The following is a 21,193-nucleotide window of genomic DNA, read 5'->3' on the forward strand; positions in this document are numbered from 1 at the left end:
CAGAGAGGGAGATAAAAAGATTTTCTGGTTAGTGGTCTTTATTTTTTTTTTTCTCTCTTTTTTTCGTATCTTTTATATATCTTCTGTGCACACTTCCTGGAAATTGCCTGGCAAACAAATTTTTATTCTGTATCTGCTGCAGGTAACGAACCCAAAGCCAACCATTTGAGTGTATGTGTGTGTGTGTGTGAGTGAGTGTGTGTGTTGGAAATTACTGTAAATCAGCAAATCAGGTCATTAGATACATTAATCTCGACAGCATGGACAATTTATGCTAAATTATAGCATGGAGAAAAGACACGCAGACAAAGTAAAACGCTTAGAGATACATTTTGCACAAAGGAGCAGAGACTCGGTAATCCCGGAGATACACATATCCAGATACATGTGCAAAGTTTTTTGCAGTATATATTGTATGAGCATATGTGTGTGAGTGTGTGTGTGTGTGGCCTTCTCCCTTAGGGGCAGGTGTGCACGACCCTTATAAAAATGAAAACAATTTGTATAATATATTGCGCCCGCATCACATCACATCCTATCAAACTAAGTAAGCAAGTAAAGACTTACGATATGTTTATCTTATATACATGCATATGTAAAAGTTAACCCCGTTTTTTAACGTCAGTGCAAGTGACAGTTTAGCTGCATTTACCCCACTCCACTCCGCTCTGCTCTACTCCACTCCTAACCACTAGCCTTACTACATACTTTGTTGCCTGGCTTCTTAATAACTGCAATTTGAAACTGCAATCAAAATGTTAAACGCATGTGCATGCCAGGGTATTATATATCGCTTTAAAATGTGTCGCCTCGGCAAAAGCAGAGACAAAATGCAAAAAATATAATATAAGAAAATGCAGTCAAGAAACTCTAGTAAATGTATAAACTTTGGCAAGCAACTAAACATTTATCTTAGACTGGTTAGAGTTTATAAAGTCATAGAGGGGGTTCTCCTAAAGTTTGAAATTGAATATCGTCAATAGAATTTACTATTCTACTATCTTTAGTTTGACCTCCTAGTATCTCAATGGTTTTAGTCACTCAATTATATAGTTCAATAGTCAATAGTTAATATCAGATATTAATTTTACAGCAACAACTTTTCCAAATCGCTTAAGATCAGAAAACTTAATTGTTAGTTATCGGTTGGCTAATTTCGTAATATGTAGTTCAATTCTATTGCAGTGATTAAGTTGATCGATGTGTTTAGTTGTAATGGCATTTTAATTGCCAAGTGTCTGTGTGTAAGGGCATTGAAACTTCGGTGCTCTAGGTTCTTTCGTTTAATTTGCCATTTAAGCCAAGTTACCCTTACCTGAAATTGTTTACTAATTGTATTATTTTCAGTGCCTTTATAGGGGCAAGTGGGTTATACATATACATATATACTCACTTACATGGCATTTTTTGTTTTTTATAAACAATTTTTTGCTGGTGTTTTCCGTTTTTGAACAATTTAATGCCGCCGGCATATCCATTCCTTGCACCTCGTTTCCCCCTCTAATTGATGTAAAATGCAGGCCAAAAAGGCCAACACGAATTGGCCATTGGAGAGGTAAAAACAAAAGAACACAAATTATTTTAAATATGTATACTTAACTCTTTTATTACTTTTTTAATATGCACTGAGAGAAAGATATGAATTGAAAGTCATTTGGTATTAAGTCGATTAGTCTTAATTAGAGGAAAGGAAGTGCTAGCCACCTTCTGGCAGTGTTGAGAGAAAGAATAAGGCTTTAGGGAAGACAATTTTCCACATTTCCTTCTTGGAGGATCTGGCAAGATATTTTTTCAAATATATTTTACTAAAGTGGGCGAATTTAATATTTCCTACTTAATCTTAAATCTAACATAATATATTTGAATTTTTTCGTATGTTTTTATGGTTTCTTCTAATGTATTTGTGAGTCATCATAAAGCCAAACTAAAAACAATCAACTGACAATCCTTAAAAAAAAGCAACGTAAAAAATATGCATAGCCGTTATAACAATTTTGTTGTTTTTTCCTCATTTTTTGTTGTTTTTTCCTATAATAATATCTCTTTCCGTTGCCAATCAAGAAGTAGAAAGAACACAAAACAAAAACATTTCATAATTTCCTATATAAAATTCTTGAAATGCCCAAAGCCATAAGAATAATTACTTGTTTTCTTGGACCCCAATTCGGACTGAAAAACTCAGCTCAATTCAACGACATTCCAAGGGCCCAAAGGCGGCAAATCGTTTGGTTCGTTTCAATGGAATTCATTTAATAGCTTTAACAATAAAAACAACAAAAAAAAAGCGAATACTATACTATATATACAACATACACTTTTGGATATGAGAAACTCTTAGGGTTGGCCTGTTTTTTTTTTTTTTTTTTTTTTAGAGGAAGACAGAAAGAGAGTTTCGAATAACTGCAATTTCATGACAATTTCAAGAAACGAAGGTCACTTTAATTATGCATTTTGAAACTGGGAAAGCTCAATTTTTGGTTTGGTGGTTGCTTTTGGCAAGGAAGTGAAATATGTGGCGAATGCCTGACAATTAGTTGCATAATTCTCAAAGCGATCTCTGAGCACAATGAAAATGAATAATTCCCAAAGGGCTATTAAAAACATGCCAATGTGTAGCAGGCAAACAAAAAAAGAAGAAAAAAAACCAAAAACGGACAGGCCAACATTCAACTGCATGAGGAGTCAAGAAGGAGCCAGCCGGAGTTGGAGTTAGTTTAAGAGACGGAGACGGCTTGTTTTTGGTTTCAGGAAAAATCGAAAATGTATACAATACATTATGAAGCAAAACTATGGATCGTTTCTGCGAAGGCAACAGCAACAGCAGCAGCAACAACAACAACACCAACAACAGCAGCAACTACGGCAACGCGAAAGATACAAAGATACATTTTAAAAATGTTAAATTGAAGCCAGCAACTCAGTGATTGTAAGGTTGAAAAGAAGGGGTATGGTTGGGGTGACCATAAAAAGGTATTTAGCAATTTAGATTCATTCGACGTGCACGCCGTTCATGGCAACCTGGAGTGGAGTGGAGTGGTATGGAATGGAGTGGAATGAAGTGGAGTGGAGGTCTTTCTTCTCCTGTTGCTGTTGTTGTTGCTTTCTTAAGTATCGCACGCTTCGATCTCTGGCTGCCACCACTGTTGCTGCCGCTGATGATTGTAGCAGCTGGAGGGGATTGGGCTGCCAGCCAGTCAGCCAGCCAGGATGAATGTCAGTACTCGGGCCTACCTTGAAAAATGAATTGCTTAGCGCTCTCAGCTTGCTGCCCAAAATGGTCCATGGCATAAATTCCGAATGGGAAACGCATCAATCAACGGTTTTAGTCCACAAGACTCCATAATAACATGGGCCTCAGCACGAACTCTTCTTTCGCCAAAAGGAGATAGAGACACGGAGAAAGATAGACATACATAGATAGAGAGAAAGAGATAGATAGGCAAAAAGAAGGAGAGAGAGAGAGAGAAAGACATGAGCGTAAGAAGGGTATAGTGGGATATTACATACCATTAAGTGTTTGCATTTGCCCAAGAGGGTCTCAGGGCTCCCCATAGCTAATTTAGAATTACACAACGCCCATGGTGAGCAGTGTAAGCAGAGGGACTCGTGATGATATTGCTGGCAAGATTAGAAGAGACTCAGCCTTAGCCTGGCAACCGAAAATTAAATAAGAAAAGATAACAACTGGGCATGGGCCAGCCAATGCCAAAAAGAATACGTGGAATATGTACGACAAATAAAGAAAAACCAACAACACATCGGATAGATACAGGAGGATGACGACGACAAGGAGAAGGAGAAGGAGGAGGAGAACAAATAGGCGAGTCATCGTCGGTCGACGTTGCTGTTGTGGCTGTTGTTGTTGTTGTTGCTGTCGTTGTCATGGCCAAGCGGATTAGCTTACCTGCCCTGTGAGAGAGCCACAGCCTGAGCCGCTCCCCTGAGTCTACGTCGAGAGCTAAAAATTTACGATTTTAGCACAGATTGTAAAGTAAATTTTCCTGTTTTTATTTCGAATTAACAACAACAACTACAACTACAGCAACAACACGATGCCTGGGCAATGTCTCAGAGCGGACAAAAGAAACGATGGCAATGGCGATGACGATGACGACGACGACACTGCAAACAGTTGGACAGATGGACAGCTGGACGTACAGATTGTCGGGATGGAAAAATAAAAAACGAAAGTTCCATAGAAGAAATGAAATCTTCTTTTCAAAATGCGCCGCGGCATCAGGCAACATGGCATGGGGCATACAGGAAGAACCTCACGAACACGAACATAGAGAGGGAGAGAGAAGATGAAGAACAAAACACATTAACCGGTTCTCACTCAGCTTAGAGCCATCATCTGAACGTGGTTACTTAATAATGCCAAACTGGTTTTCAGTTTATTCAAAAAAAAAAAAAAGGAAGACTACAGAGAGGACTTTGGTCTTTTGACAGGAGAAAGGCTCAGGCTTTGGCTTTGACTGAGTTATGATATTGATATGGGGCCCGGGTCGGGTCGGGGTATGGGTACGATACTGCTGGGGCTCTTCGAACAGCGTAGCGAAAATTGCTTTTATCAAAAAACGTTGACGATGTGACGATGACAAAGTAAGATTAGGGACAGCGACAGGAAATGTGGGCTGGAGCAATTTAATGAGCGGAATGAAAATGAATGGAATATAGTTGAAATAACAGGGCCACTGGGTGATACAGGGGTAAGCAGAGCTGGGGGGGCAGGGGTGGGAATGTCTACATATGTATGTAGTATGTATTGTGTGAATAAACATAACTTATCTGTAATCAACAATTTTTGATGAAAATTATAAAAGGAAATGTTCTAAGCATCAAGGAAATTTGATATTTTTTCAGTACTTTTATATTTTAAAAGTTTTTTTAAGTGCTTTTTATCTATTTGCCAAATGTTGGCTGAGTAATTTGTTGGTTAGCAGTTTCTTTTTGTTCTTTAGTTTATTTATTAATCTATTAATAAGTCGTGACAAATATGTTGATTAAGCCAAAAAATAACTTTGTAAATTTAGAAAACAAACACCTTAAAGCATTGGGCTTTGCCATTATCTATCGTTATCTATCGGAATGATATACTAGCATATTGGTATTTATTTTAAATTCTTCATCTTCATGATTTTGATTCATAAGATTACTTTTGGTATTTAAATGCTGCGTGACTTGAAGAGATTCCACAAAGTTTGTGGTAGATTTCTGAGTAATCTTCTTCGGAGAATTTTCTAAAACTTAATTATTTTGTTTTGGCGTTAATTTTCAATTCTTTCCCTCATGCTGCTTCTACTTGAAGCAATTTCCTGTTACCTTTTTTTCTGATTGTGTGAGTGTGCATTTTATTTTTTTTGTGTTTTTGTAATCACAGTCTATTTCTTTAATTCGACCAGTTTGGTAATTTCAAAATTGTATAGTGAGTAAGTGTGAGAGAGAGGGGACAGGGGGAGACCCCCAAAGACCCCGTAATCAACTGTAATGCGGCCGACTCGTCGTTGAGCACGCAAGCAGCAAAGGAGCCCACCCCCCTCTCCCCAACATCTCCAGTAGCAAAAACAAAAACAAAAGAAAAAACAACGTTAAACAAAAAACATATGCTCCCAAGAATGGGCAAAGCATTGTTGGGGCTTCACTCACTCAGACAGTCGTCGCCGACACACACACACATACACATACACAGATGGGGGATACATCGACAGCAGACACACCTCCCCGATATTTCTCATAGTATTTGACCAAAACAGCTGATTTGTTATCAAAGCGAACGCTGAATAAATGCTGAAGAGAGCACTTTGGGGCTCTCTCTCTCTCTCTGTTTTTGGTGGAGGAAAAAAAACTACAACGACGCCAACGGCGGCAACGACCTTCCTTATTTATTACAATGTGTGTAATTTGTGCTTTTCTCTCGCTCTCTCTCTCTCTCTTTCTCTATTTTTGTCTTGCTCTTGCTCTGTCTCTCTCGCGCGCTCTGTTTCTTGGTGTATGTGACGTATGCGCAACTTTTTTTCGTGCAGACAACGACGTCGTTATTGCCAGTGGCGCGGGGGAGTTAGCCCCCCGCGTAGACAGCCCCTCAATTTAAATTGCTTAGTTTTTAGTGCAGAAATGTCTGCAACATTTAGGTTTAATGTTGTTGCTTTTAGTGTTTTGTGTTTTCTTCTTTTTGTCGGTGCTTAAAAATCTCTTTTTCTCGTTGGTACCTATAAAACGGATTGTGCTGGCATTGTGCGCAGTTTCCGTGTGGCTTATGTTGAATTTGATATTTTGTAGTATTTCTTTTATGCAGCAGCTGACAATTTTTAGAACCCCAAAGTGGGCGAAAAAAAGAGCATTGAGCCCGGAAATGTATACACACTAAAATACGAATCCTTTATCGCTACTTTGAAGCACCTTAGAATAGTTGCACGTAAAGAACTTTCCGACTAGATTTTGAATAGGTAATTTAATTATACACCTTTTGGCAGCTGTGTAAATGAATTATTTATAGTTTCATTCACTGTAAAGCAACTCCAAATTACTTGTGCAACACACAGATATATTCTCATATATGTAAATTCCTGTTCTTCCTTCCCACATTTTGTTCGACCCATTCAATGCTAACTTTTATGATCTGTGGGGCAAGTCGTAAAATTGCACACAGCCAGAGGTGTGGTTGTGTGTTGGTGGGGGGAAGTCGCGGAGAGTTAGAGAAGAAGCCATCATAAAAATTAAAGCAGGGCAACACTTAATGCTCTCAAAGAGCGCGAGCAGATTCCGACATTACAACAACAGCAATCGTATTACAAAATAATCAAAAGGAAGAAGTAACACCACCTCTCTCTCGCTCTCTCAAACACACACACACACTCACACTAGTGACTACTGCAAACAGTTGTAAAGATGGCCGCCGCTGAATTTGTAAGCCAGCAACAACAATTACTCAATATGGCCGAGAGAGTGATAGAGAGCAGCGACAGAGCGTCAGACAGAGAGAGGGCGAGCACAAGCGCTATGCAATTGGCTGAATATAACGACGACGTCATGGCCCCCATCAGCTGTTGTCAAACAGCAGGTAGGCTAAACTAAAAGAAGGGCCAAAAGAGAGCCAAATGGCAGCAGAGCACAGGCAGAGCCTAAGCCAGGTCAAAACCAGTTCCAAATTCAGACTCAGACAGTCGGCCAAAAGTGCTTCACGCGTTCAGACGACAACGAATGCGCGTTCGATTGAGAAAATACTAAGGAAAATTCACAATTTCCTCCGAAAATACTATTGATAAAAATCAATTTTCTTGTGATAAAAACAAACAGTGACAAAGAACTAATAATAAAACTATAAAAAAATACTACTATAACCAAACGCTGGGCCCATAGTAAAATCGAAACAACAACAAAACAATCGCATTGTGACAAATAACAGCTGTTTTAAGGCTGCGCCGTGTTCTGTCGCACTCGCACGCATTACCCATCTCGTTCTGGCATATTCAGCTGGAAAAAAACGTGCGCCGCCTCTCTCTCGCTCTCTCTCCGAATTCAGCGGACCTAGGATAGTAAAACTTGCGAACATGTTCGAGTTGGCATCATTCGTTGCATGTTGCTAGGAGTTCGGGTGCTTTCGGTTTTTTTTTTATTGTTGTTTTTGCTTTCGAAGTGAGCGGTTGTGCGGTCGGACGGTTACGAATTAAAAAACCCAAAAAAGTTGACTTGGGCTGGTCACCGCTAACGGACGTTTCAAAAGGTCTGCTCTTGTCGTGTAAAACGTTACAACGGATAGAAGGAAGCCAGAATAAAGAAGCATAAAATAAAGACTGACAAAAAAAAAACCATCATCGGCAGCCGGGAGTAAAGTAAACGCTGCATTTCATAATATATGTATATCTGTATATATATTAAAATATAAAGACTGACTAATACGCTAAAAACATAAAATTATAGATACAATAAAACAGAAAACAACAAAGTTAAACAGCAAAAGAAAATATATACAATACGGGTTCGAAATAAAACAAAATCGACACATATATGGATTAAGGTTCCTCAACACACACTCACAACAACAGCAACACACAAGGATTACCGTTATTTTTGGATTACCAGTGCCAATAATATCAAAGAAAAAATATAAAAAAAGAAAAGAAAGAAGAAAGAAAAGAATATATATATATAAAGAGAAAAAGCAAAATATATAGAAAGTGCATTTTTTTGACAAAAAAAAAAAGAAGTGTGAAAAGCAAAATCTAATAAAAATGATATACTGAAAACCAAAAAATAAAATAAAAACCAGCAACCTTTTCAACCAACAACGGCAACTGCAACTGCAGGACCTAGCAGCAGCAGCAACATTTAATTCTTCTTGGAACACATGATGACGATGGCCGCTTGCTATGCCAATTATGACATGTCGTCACTATCTCACGGCATGTCGGCTGCTGCTCTAAATGCACTGCAACAACAGCAGCAACACAGCCAGCAGCAGCAACATGGCCAACAGCAACATAGCCAGCAGCAGCAACATCATCATTCACAGCAGCAGCAGCAGCAACACAGCCAACAGCAGCAACAACAGCAACAGCATATGTATCATGCTGCTGCAGTTGCTGCACATCAGCAACAGCTGCTGCAACATCAACGCCATCAGCAGCAGCAACAGCAGCAGCAACATAGCCAACAACAGCCCGCCTCACATTCTCGCCATAGTCAAGCGGTGGCGGCGGCGGCCCAAAATCAAAACCAGGTCGCCGCCGCTGTCGCCGCCAACAGCTCACGCCAATCGAACAGTAATAATAATACAAATTCAAACCACAGTGGCAGCAGCAACAGCAGTTCTAGTGGCAACACAAATGCCAACAATGCGACACAGAAAGACTATAGCATTCCATTGCATGTCGATTGCAGTGTCGAATACGAGCTGCCCAATCAGCCAAAGCCGCCGGCTGGCCAACGTGTGGAGCCTCTGTTGATGATCCATCCATGTTATTTCCGTAAAATGGAGTCACAACGTCGTAGTCCATTTGTGAATAACATGCAGGCGACGGCTCGCAGCGCCAACAACAGTTCCGTGAGTAGTGCAGCCGCTTTGGGTGGCAATGGCGGATCGGCAGCATCGGTGCCAAGTAGTGCCGCCAGACGGGCTGCCAGACAAAGTACACAGCAGCAGCAGGCACAACAGCAGCAGCAACAGAGGCAAGTGTATTCGCAGCAGCAGCAACAAATGCGCCAACAGCATCAGCAGATGTCACAAATGTCGCAGCAGGCGCATTATCCAGTGCAGCAGCAGCAACAACAGTCTAGTCTGGAGCAAGTGCGCCGCCAGCAGCAGCAGCAGGCGCAAATTCATCATCATCAACGCAGCAGCAGCAACCAAAGTCGTCAAAGCCAAAGTCAAAGCCACCTCACCAACTCAAACAACTCTGCAGCAGTTGCCCAGGCAGCTGCAGCAGCCGCCGCTGCTGCCAGTACTGCATCGATTGCGGCCGCTGCCGCTGGTCAGTGGGATCAGCTGGCAGCCGCTTTGGCAGCCCGAACTGCCATGACGCCGCATCATATGCTGGCCCCACCACAGGCTCTGTATGCGGCAAAGACAGCCAACAATAATAACAACAACAATTCCTCCTCCGCCTCATCCGCCGCAGCCGTTGCCGCCGCCGCTGCTGCAGCTGCCGCTTCTTCCGGTAAACGGGATGCCATGATATCGGGCAGTAACTATGCCCAAACGAGCAGCAAGCAGCAGCATTCACATACCCAACAGCAACAACACTGCCTGCCACCGCCCCCTCATTGGGATCCCACAGTGGGAGGGGCAGCGCCCACACAGACCATAGCGGCTGCTGCTGCGGCAGGTATGCTTATGGATCGATCGCCAATGGCAACAGTTCCTAGTAATTATCAGGCCGGACCTGACACCACGCCAATGAGGTTATATGGCGCTACAGCCACGCCCACAGCGGGTGCCAGTACAGCAGCATCAGGAGTGGTTGGAGGCGGCAGCAGCAGTAATTCAACATCATCCGCCGCTGCCACCGATAAATTGAGTGGCAAATATCGTCAATATTTGCGTTCACAGCGAATGCATCCATATTCCTCACTCAATTTGGCCGGCAATTTGGGTCATACGGCAACAACAACTGGAGCATTTGGTCCATTCGGCTCAGCGGCTGCGGCTGCTGCAGCGGCAGCGGCGGTAACGCCAACATTCCAACATCTGCAGCAAATTTCCTGCTATAATGTGTGATCAACCCAAAGTAAACCCTCAAAAGCCTGCGACAAAATGTCATCGAATTGCTACAAGGACAACAACAACAAAAAACAACAACAATATTAGCAGCCATCAACATCCAAAAGCAGCAGCAGCAACAACAACATTCAACTGAGACACAGACGCTTACCAAGTAAACGTCAATGAAATAAATAGCCAACTCAAGGAATATATAAACCCATAGAATCCTCACACACACACACCCTCTATATATACATACAAATATATATAAATATATATATAAACTCCTTAACCGCCCCCCCTCTCCGAGAAACCACATCTTTCTACTCATCAATGGATAAAAAGCTTTTAGATTGTAAAATGGAAAAAAACAAAAACAAAACTCTTCTATTATATTCTCCTCTCTGTTTTAGCTGCTAAAAAAAAAAAAAAAACTAAAACTAAAAATGCAAAATGAAAAAAAAAACTTACAAAAAAAAGAAACATTAAAAATTGTTGTCAAAAATGAGAGAAAATTATGAAAGAAGAAAATATTATGGGAAATTGCTTTTCCTTTTTTTCTGAATTTTTTTCTCCCCCTCTTCTAGTAATTGTAGTAATTGAGATACAACAACAACAACAACAAAAAATGCAAACTATTGTAGTGATATTTGTTATAAAATAATTTTAGTAATTAATTTAATTTAAATTAAACAAAAACCAACAAGAAAGCGTAAACCAACAACAACAACATCTTATGCATATTTAATTAAAACAAAAGTCAAAGAGGAAGCGAAAAATGGAAAACAAATCTTTATAAAATGAAAATATGAAAAACAAAAATTATTACCCGAAAAAAAAAAAACCAAATCAAGCAAGAATAAAAATTATTCAAAATTATGCTTAAAAACGTAATTTTTGAAGCAAAAATATGCAAAAATTTAACTAAAAACAAAAATCCAAAAATTTGTGTTTTCAATTTATAGATGATGAAAGAAGATGAAGATGAGAGAAATAATAAAGTTAGTCAAGTGATTTCGACTATTTGCCGTCGGTTAATCGATGTCTTTTCCACAACTAATTTGCCGATTTTCCTTTTGTTAAGCTTGTAAATTGATTTTCCAGCTAATTTTATTGTACACAGTACTACAAAATTTTTAGGTTTCATGTTAATAATAGTCGTCCATTGATTGTAATTGAAATCGGTCATGTTTATGGCATTTCTTAAGTTTAAAAGTGACCAATGGAAAACTCCAAATGAATGAAATTTGTTGTCGGCCGAGTTTCCCCTATAAACAACTTGAATCCATCGGTTGATAAGATTTCAGTTTGAAGACAATTCCCATGAAGTTTAATTTCTTGCGGCACCCTCGTATTTCCATTTATCAGTCTTTATTTATTATATACATATAGTTGGCATTCAATTTAAATTATACTCTTGAGGAAACGGGCGGCGGGGGAATTCACAATCTTTCACAAGTGAATTTCACCTTAAAAACAGAAAAATACAATCACAAAACCGAACGCATCCGTTTTGCCATAAAAGAGGAGGTCTCTGTCTCTGCCCTAAATTCAAACCAGACCAAGTTAAGCAAAGACAGGAACCAGACCAAATAGAAAGCGTTAGTTGTTTTTATTTCTTCTCAAAATCTTGTTTTGTGTGTGTAGTATATAGACTAAACAAGGCTCTTCATAAACACACGTTTCCCGTCTATGAGTCGACATCAGACATCAGGAGGCAATGAGGGAGGCAAACCGCCTGGCACGTTTACTTCAAATTCAATTCCATACATACTTAAGTGACCCCAAAGATTAGAAATGGCAATTAAAATGTTCTATATTGTATTCCAGTTAGTCGCAAATTGTTTGAGTAATCATTCGCTATACATCATCTATTGCCGCCACCCGACAAAGCGCCAATGACGTAGTTTTCTTTGCATTCGAAATGAATATGAATCAATTGAACGAGGTCGTCGCCATTGTCACCATATAAAAAGTATATATAATATATATAGAAATATTATATTTAAAGACAGCCACAACAACATTAAGCTGCACTTTGATTGATGTTTTGTGTGTGGGCAATAAGAATAGGAACGCCAAATGAAGATAATGAATGAAACAAAAGGCCTCTTCAAGCATTTCGAGTGCTTTCGATTTTGGAAAGGCGAATAGAAATGAGCTCACAATTCCAATGGGTTACTGTTCAAGTATATTGATCTGATTTTGTTGTTTTGTTTTTTTTCGTAAATAAACCTTTATCTGAAACTTTTAAACCACAAAGAGTATTTCACTAGATTCCAGCAACGCCACGATGTTTTGAAGGGCTTACTAACGAGATATAATAAAATATATTTGTAAATGAATCTCGATCTTTACGAGATTGGAAGACTATTACAACCTTCATGATTTCTGCCAATAAGATATTTCCACTTTGATTTGTCGTCGTCATTAATTTTGAACCTTCAAATTTAATTTTCAAGTTTCAGTTTGAAAACACTTTTTTCTCATTGCTGAAAATTTGTTGCTACAATTTTTGTCGAACTTAATTGACTTATTTGTTTTGGCATTCAGTTCGTTTTGCCCGGCTAAAAAGCAGCTGCCATTTAAAAGTCATCAATAGATAAATAAATTCAATAATGGTCCCAAAACAAAACATGCAAATAAAAACAGAGAGCAGCAGATCAGACTAAAAAAAAAAAAACAGTCACAAAAAAGTTCAAAATAAAGAAAATGCCCCAAAGGCTTTTGGCTCACAGATAGACAGACAGACAGAGAGGCTGACAGTCAGTCATACAGTTAGTTAGTTATTTTTAAACTCAAGTTGGAAATAACGAAACACCAAAAAAAAAAAAAGAACAACAAAAAAAATGTTGAAATGTGAGGCAAAGCGCATTAAAACCGCAACAACAACAACAGACCAGCCAAAGTGGATAAAAGTCATGGGCGGTTGTCAGGCAGAGTAAAAGATAAAACAGAGAAAAAGATGCCATTAAAAAAAGCAAAAAAAAACCAGAGCATTGTTAAGCACCGACAGGCTGATACCCTTTAAGCTGTTCTTTATGTTATATACTATCCTATCTTACTATGAAAGGCTATTGAAACTATTAAAGCTATGGAAAGTCTGATCCAGAATAGAAAACAATTTTAGATGCCCTCAATATACCCATTTACCCATTGACTACAGGGTATATGGGCGAATAAAAAGCAAGCACCAAGCAAATGCAAGGCAAGTGACGCCAACGACGACGTCGGAAGCTGTCTAACAGTTTGTCTGTATATGTGGGCGTATAGCTCTCTAGGTGGGCGTGGTGGGAGTTAAGTGGCAACAGCAAACGAGGAGATACACACTGACTCACATCATTGAGGCTGGTCAAAACGAATAAAAAACCAAGCCAAATTACAAAGAAACAGAGCAAGGCAAAGAGGAGAGAGGTGAGCGAACCGGTTTTTGGGGTCAACCTCAATCTCAATTTAAGCTTTAAACCTAATATCTGACTTAATTAAAGATGAAATACCCAGAGAGAGAGAGAGAGAGAGACGAAAAATATATATATAATCTGGGTTTAGTGCAATTCATTGCCAATTTCAAATCCATTTCTGTTCTGTCGCATTTTTAATTTAAAGCAATAAATTAATTTTGTGCTCTATAGGACAAAAAAGAGAATCTCCAGAATCACACGTGGATGGAAGTTGATGGCATTTTTAATAAACATTAATTTAAACAAAATATTATAATTGCTAAAAATACTTACACACACACACACACACACACATCAACTAAGCTGTAACTAATTAGCATAATTTATATGCATGAATGCACAGCTGAAAAAAGAGACAGAGAGAGAGAGAGAAAGAAATGCTAGGAAATTAACCATTAATTAAAAAGGCAAATTTTTAGTGCCAAGATTAGGAAATCATCAAGCAAACTGAAAGAAAGAGAGAGAGAGAGAAACAACACGGCTGCTTAAAAAAGTTAATTAATGATTTAAAGTCATTTTTCTTTTGTTTGCCTGTTAAATAGAAATTTCAATTTATACAAATTCGTTTTTTTCTTCTCTTTTTTCCATGAGTCAGTCCAAGTCCAATGACGTCAAAAGCCTCAATTTTATAATAAACTTAATTCTCAATTTCAGAAATCTGAAATTAATGAAATCGATTGATATAAGCCATTTCAATCAAACTCATTGAGTGGGTATTGATGCGATTAAAATGTCCAGTGACTGGAATTAAAATTGAATATGACAATTAAATTAAATTTCTTATGAAATATTTATCAACTATGATAAACATTTTTTGCCTGAAGGCAGATTTATTAGAAGATATTTAAGGTTTGTCAGTCATTTTGTCATACATATGTTCTTATTGCGGGGACTGTATATATCTTTAATTGCTCTCGTTACCTGTTTGACTTATCATTTGCCTCTATTTTCTTTTCAAATTTTTAACTATTTTCTGAATTTTCTCAAGATGTGCTTAGATGCGTTTTGTTGGGCAACTTTGACACTTTAGTGGCTGGTCCAAAAAGTAAGTCAAATTGCTTGCGAAATGCAAAGTCGAAATCACTTACATGAAACTGGGGAAATACCCACTTGATAGAAGTGAGAGAAGGTCAAAAAGCTTTCGCAAAAAGGCCTACGGAAAAATATATTTCAAAAAAGCATATAAAACAGAAAAAAAAAACTTGAACTACAAACTTTAGACTTGGCAACAACAACGTGTAAAACTAGTTAGCTAGCGTAAAAAAAATAAGTACACAAAAATTACAAAAAGGAAAAACAAAAGAAAAAAAACAATTAAAAAGCATTAACGCTTAGAGCTGCCTAAGTGCAGTGGGGTATACTAAAAATCAACCATATATGAATAAGTATACACACACACACACACACTCTCACACGCTCACATATATGCGACTACTATTTAAAAGTACGCAAAACGATCTACAATGAATCGAGTTAAATTATATGTCTGATGGCAGCCAAAATTGTAACTACTGAAAACAAGGGGAAAGGGTTAAAGATACATTTAAAGATATATAGATAAAAAAAAATACAAAGAAAAAAAAAACATCAAAAAGGCTACAACACACGCAAATTATACAAATTATGCTTGGTGTAATTAAAAACCATAAAAAAAAGAAACAAAAAACAAAAAAAAAATACCCACTTAACTGGGGCACAATTCATCGCTATGATAGTCATTATTATTATCATCATCAACATCATCATCACGCAGTTGAAATCCTACCATGAATATATAAGTATAACTCTATCATTAGCCAACCATATTGTGACTTACAACAACAGCTAACATTAACAACAACAACAACAACAACAAGAGCAGTAAAAACGAAAATCAGCTAAACATATTATATGTATCTATCTATATAGTACGATGATGATATAACTACATATAATTAGACCTTATGCCTGAAATAATAAAATGGAAAACACTAGAAACGAAACGCATGCGTACTTAACCATTTAACAATCTACAATACACCATTAATATAATACTATATATTCATATAGAAAACCGATATATCAAACCTAGGCCATCAACAAATTATTACGATTACATGTTAAGATAATGCAAATCAATTACTACTAGATAGCCTTGCAGTGGATTATCATTAGCATAATATCGAATCCTGTACACTCGTTCTCAAACTGCCTTCAAAACTGATCGTTCCACAGGGAAACTCAATTAAATTCACTCCGATCTTTGTCACACTTTAAACACTTTCTCCTTAACTACATATATGAACGACTATTTTGATACATTTACTAAAAAGTTCCTTTCGATTGATCAGTTTAGGGTTACAGAAGTGATCATTAACTTTTTTATTCTATTTATGCTTTCTCACTGCGAGGGTATCAAACTCTTCGATATCTGCTTTTCGATTCAATATATTTCCGTTTTAAATTTTCATTGAGAAAACTGCAAAACTGCCAAGGCACATAAATTGATTCTTTTTGTTATTTTTCCCATGGATGAATATATGTATATCTATATCTATAAGGCTAGCAACAAAATGAAATAAACAAAAAAAAAAACAACAATAACAATAACGAAATAATAATAGGAAAATCAGAAAAATTAGAAACAGATTTTCTCTGGTATATTAAAAAACAATTTGCGGCATTTTTTTCTATTTAGTCATTTTTGTTTTGCTTTTCCTTTGCGTCTGTAGATACAATTTAATAGAAATTTTTGTGTTTTTGCAAAATTTATGTTTAAATTATTTAATTTGAGGTTTTTGTTTAAACAATTTAGCCATACGCAGACCCTCATCATACATATTGTATATTTAAATGTGATAGTAGTTTTATTCATAATTAATGGCTTTCTAAAACAAAAAAAAAAAAATACAAAAAAATAAATTAAAAAAAAAAAACAAAATAAAATACTTAATTGGCAATTTTTTTTATTTTTTTTTTTGTTCGTTTCTAACGCTGCAAACTAGAATGAAAAAGAGCAACAAAACAGAAATATGAATTCGGTTCTTGTAAATTATTTATAAATCTAATTCTAAACTGAAAAAAATGACTTACCTAATCGAATGAATATATGGTATGAATATATATATTTAAATTATTGTATAATGTAAAAATCCATGAAAAGAAATAAAATATAATAATATTATTACCATTATATATATACACATATATATATATATATATTGGGCTGCATGCGTAAGAACCAAAACAATAAAGAACAACCAGACAAGACAAGATGAAAAATAAAAATTATGCAAATTAATTTAATATTAATTTGATGAAAAATACATATATCTAAAATGTGTTTTCTCTTCTCTAAAATATATGAATGGATGTTTCAGCCGAAAGATTTTCTAGAATTCTGAAAGGTAACTTTATCAATTCAATTAGTAAGAAAATCTATTAATTTATTAACTTTTATCAAGAGATTGTAGATCAATTGTTTTTTATTTTGTCATAAATTATGTTTATTAAGTCTTTAAAACACAAACATTTTATAGGCTGACGACTTTTATTTTGATTTCAAGTGCTATTTAGAGTAGTTAAAGTCGAATTTGTGTGGGTCAGAGGTAAGAGTTTATGACATTTTTCATGGGAGTAAATGGTTCGATTTTAGTTAGTGTCGACAGTGTACTAAATTGTTTAAACATTTCTCTAAGGTCTATGGCAAAGTTTTCCTCTTGATCACTTGACTAATTTTCCACAGAATTACTATGACTCTTATGGCAAATAATTAAAATGAATATAATTTACAGAATTTCACCACTTCTTGCCATCTTGCCGTGATTGCCGCACATCTATCTGCCGGCTAGGGCTCTCATTATCAGCAGCACTCACGAGGCTCATGTTTCCTCTTCTCGAATCTGTAGTAGAACATGTGTGGAAGGGGGTCTTGATTTTCATTTCAAGTGTTTTTCCACAATTATCAGGCAATGATGCGGCAATTTCTTTCAAGCGATTATAGAATACTTTGAAATGCTTGGGAAATATTCGAAATGGTTGCCAAAAAAATCTAAAAAGAAAAAAAGAAAACATGTTTCAATGTCAAATGCTAAATGAAATGGCATGGAATTTATACTCGAAATTCCAATTGAAATTAAGCAAAATGTTGAAATATAAATTGTTATTTATGTTTATTGAACGATCTTATACTATTCACTGACTAAGACAGCAACAAGAGAACTCTCTGTGAAACATTTATTGCTTGTCATATTTTCTTTTCTCGTTGTAGGAAGCCATAAATTGTATACTCTAAGATATTTCTCACATGTTTTGTTGCTAACACCCTTCCCCCACTCTTTGCTATCCACCGCCGCCACCCACCTTTCTTCTAGCATACTTTTTATGTATGCCTGCTCATTGTTTTGTCCATTGACAATAAAACACATACACACACACAGAGGGACAGTGCCTGCATACTGAAATCCATAGACAAAAACAAAAAAAAAAACACAGATGAGTAATGATTGTAGGCTAGGCATTCCACTTAATAGCCATAGCCATGCTCCTCTCCTGCCTCTGTCTGGCTGGCTGGCGGACTGGATGCCTGCGGGCATACACACACACACACACACACACATGCACAGCTTAAATAACAACAGGCATACCCATTCGATCCGTTCCGATCCGAAGCGATCCTATACAATCCCCAGCTAAGCTGCTGCCGCCTGGTGTGTTCCAAAGTACAGGCCAAAAAGAGTATCTATGAGAGATATACACAGAGCAATAATAATTTCAACTGATGTGAGACTTTGCGTTGGCCGCCCTGCCATACGAAATTATACATATCGAAAGATTTATTACACACACACACATAGAAATTGGAAATGGGCGACCCGTCAAATGAGTTTTTCAGGCATAATTACTGCCTCAGCGTCACAAAAATGTTTATAGGGCCCAAAAACAAAAACAGAAAATCATATGGTGAAAACATCTGAAAATGATATAAAAAACAATATACATATACATTTATATATGTATGTATATGTATATGTATGTTTGCATACATAAAGCGTTTTCATGTGAGTGGACAAAAAATTATACGAGCATAACTTGCATGTGGGCATATTATATGAGCTAAAAAATGTTGTTTTGTTACTCTTTTCAAGGGAAATGGAAAATGTTGCCCTTGCTCGCCATGTTAATTGCACATTTGGCGACGTTAATCATTTATGAATGATGACCAAGCCGAAACCGAAACCAAAGCAGCTCAACTCAACTCAACCAAAAGAAGAAATAAAGAAAATTAAGGCGCTTTAATGACCACGAAAAAAAAAATAAAATAAAGGTGATGGAAATGCCAGAGACCCAAACAGAACAGAGACCAGCAATCGAGATGGCGGTGATGATGATGATGCCACATAGAGAGGGACCCAAGGCAGTTACTTATAGTAAATGGCTGTGGCTCTGTCTCTGGCTGTGGCTTTGGCTGGGGCGCCATCAACGAAATGAGAATGAAATTAGAGATAAGCGTAAATTGTTTATGCGTTAATTAAGATTTCTTTCATATGGTCGAAGGCTTCTATAATGGCAGCTAACGAACAATTTTACAGCACCGGAATTCAAAAATTTTTTGTTTGTAGATGGCAAGATCACATAATAAGGCTTGTCCATTCGTCTATCCATCCATTTATCTAACTGCCACATAATGGAGTACAACATTTTGAAACAAAATTGCATTGACTTTTCATGTTTTCGCAGCAGATATATCACTTCGGATCTGAAAATGTATTAAATAAAAATTTTTGGTTTCATTTCAGAACTCCATCTTGATGCAGAGACAACAGCAGGTGAAAAAGTCCAATCAAATAAATTGGGAAAAGGTAGGAAAACCAAAAATCAGTCAAAAAAAAGAAAGCAAAACTAAACCTTCTTAAGGTGAATCTAGCTTTATGTAGTTCCCATTTTTGTACATTTAACTAGAACTAGATACCAGAAATCTGACCCTGACTTGTATGTCTCTCTCTGTCTTTGCTCAAATGACAGACAGAGTCATCTATCTCTTGTCCATTATTTTTGCTGTCATATTAAGAGATTGTTGGACTATAACGTGATTTAACCAATGGAGGGGGACAAAAAAACGTCTCAGTTGAAAACTAGTTAATTAAATCAAGACGACAGTCTTTTTTCACTGCCTGTCTCCCTCTTCCGTTGGGTCGGCATCTTATCATCGTTTCATGATTGCGTGACAAGATGCCCTGTCTTAAGCCCACTCACACCTTGGCCATATCCATATCCACATTCATATCCATACCAGGACGGATATCAATTCCATTTTCATTTCCAATTTTGAATTTTCAAAGTCTTGCTGTTTGAGGTTGTTTTTGTTTTTGTTGCTGTTGTAGTGGCTTTTGTTGTTAATGGAACGTGTTTTTCTTGTAATCGTTAATCTGGCATTTGCACTTAATTAAAAAACATTTTAGCTATTATTAACAGAGTTTGTTTTTATTATTATTATTATTCAAGCAAGTTGCATGTATTTCTCTTTTTTGTTTTGTTTTTTGTTTTTTTTGCGTGCAGAGGGGGCATGGGACGACCCGTCGTGGGTCCGATTTGCGTGATTTGTTTCCCCGCATACCGCAATGAAATCGTGTTAGCCATATCGTCTTTCCCTTCACCAAGCTCGACTGCTCTTTACTCCACTTCACTCCAATCGACTCCAGCGCACCACCACACCACCGCACCACTCCATCCATCGATCATTCTCCTTGCATGTTTTTCCAGTTTACGTTGCGAATCGAATTGGAATCGAAATCGGCTCCGGAATCGTAATCGTTTTTGGCTGTTGTTGTAGTTGTTGTTATTTCGAGAACTCGTTAATATCAATTTGCTTGAAATTGTTAATTGATTTTGCAATGAACAAATATTACGCCATGCGCCATTGATCGGTGTTGATGTTTTTGCCGATTTGAAGGAATTTTTGAATACATACATATGTATGTACGATACGCTTACGATACGATATTTTTGTTCGGTTTTCATTTAAAGCCCCACATAATTTTCTGAATTTTATTATTTGATTATTTACAACATCTTTCGGTCTTTTTTTTCTTATTTTATTTCGTGTTTTTTTAGATGGGTTATAAAAATATTTTTAATTTCAGTGTTTCTTGTTTGTGTTTCTTGTGACTTTCACGAAATCAACAAAAATTTGCACGTATTCTCCATCCATCCATCCAGCCATCCATTTTGTCTGCTCCACAGTGCTCTGCTCTGCTTTACTCTGACTTTGTTGACGTTCACAATTTGCGTTTCGTTTTTGCTATTATTTGGAACACTTAAGTGCGATAATAAAATCGCGTGACGTAGGTGACAGAACGGTGACAGGGGTGGGTAGAATAGGAGGGTCGGTGGGTCGGTGGGTGGTAGGTTTCTGTTCACAGGAATGTCGAAAAGCGGTTGCCATTTTTATCAGAGTCACGTTCATTCCAAATCCCCAGGCAAGTCCCCAAAAAACATATCCGATCAGAAAGAGAACACAGATGGGAGAGCTTAGAATCAAATAGAACCATTC

At 37.1% G+C, this 21,193-nt stretch overlaps 1 protein-coding gene and 1 long non-coding RNA gene across 2 annotated transcripts in view; both read left to right on the top strand.

Annotated features, from left to right (window-relative positions):
• LOC137585281 (uncharacterized) overlaps positions 1-19,470 on the top strand; it is a 51,773-nt gene extending 32,303 nt beyond the window's left edge. The window contains exon 4 of the long non-coding RNA XR_011033535.1: positions 19,440-19,470. This is a non-coding gene — a long non-coding RNA (uncharacterized lncRNA). The remainder of the gene's footprint in view (positions 1-19,439) is intronic.
• On the top strand, positions 7,615-14,123 carry corto (centrosomal and chromosomal factor corto). Its single transcript, XM_068299156.1, has one exon. It carries the CDS (start codon positions 8,348-8,350, stop codon positions 10,214-10,216), a length of 1,869 nt encoding a protein of 622 aa, XP_068155257.1. The 5' UTR covers positions 7,615-8,347; the 3' UTR covers positions 10,217-14,123.
• Positions 19,471-21,193: the final 1,723 nt, after the last annotated feature.

The sequence above is a fragment of the Drosophila tropicalis genome, unplaced genomic scaffold, assembly GCF_018151085.1.
Source record: "Drosophila tropicalis isolate 14030-0801.00 unplaced genomic scaffold, ASM1815108v1 contig_878, whole genome shotgun sequence".
Taxonomy (NCBI): domain Eukaryota; kingdom Metazoa; phylum Arthropoda; class Insecta; order Diptera; family Drosophilidae; genus Drosophila; species Drosophila tropicalis.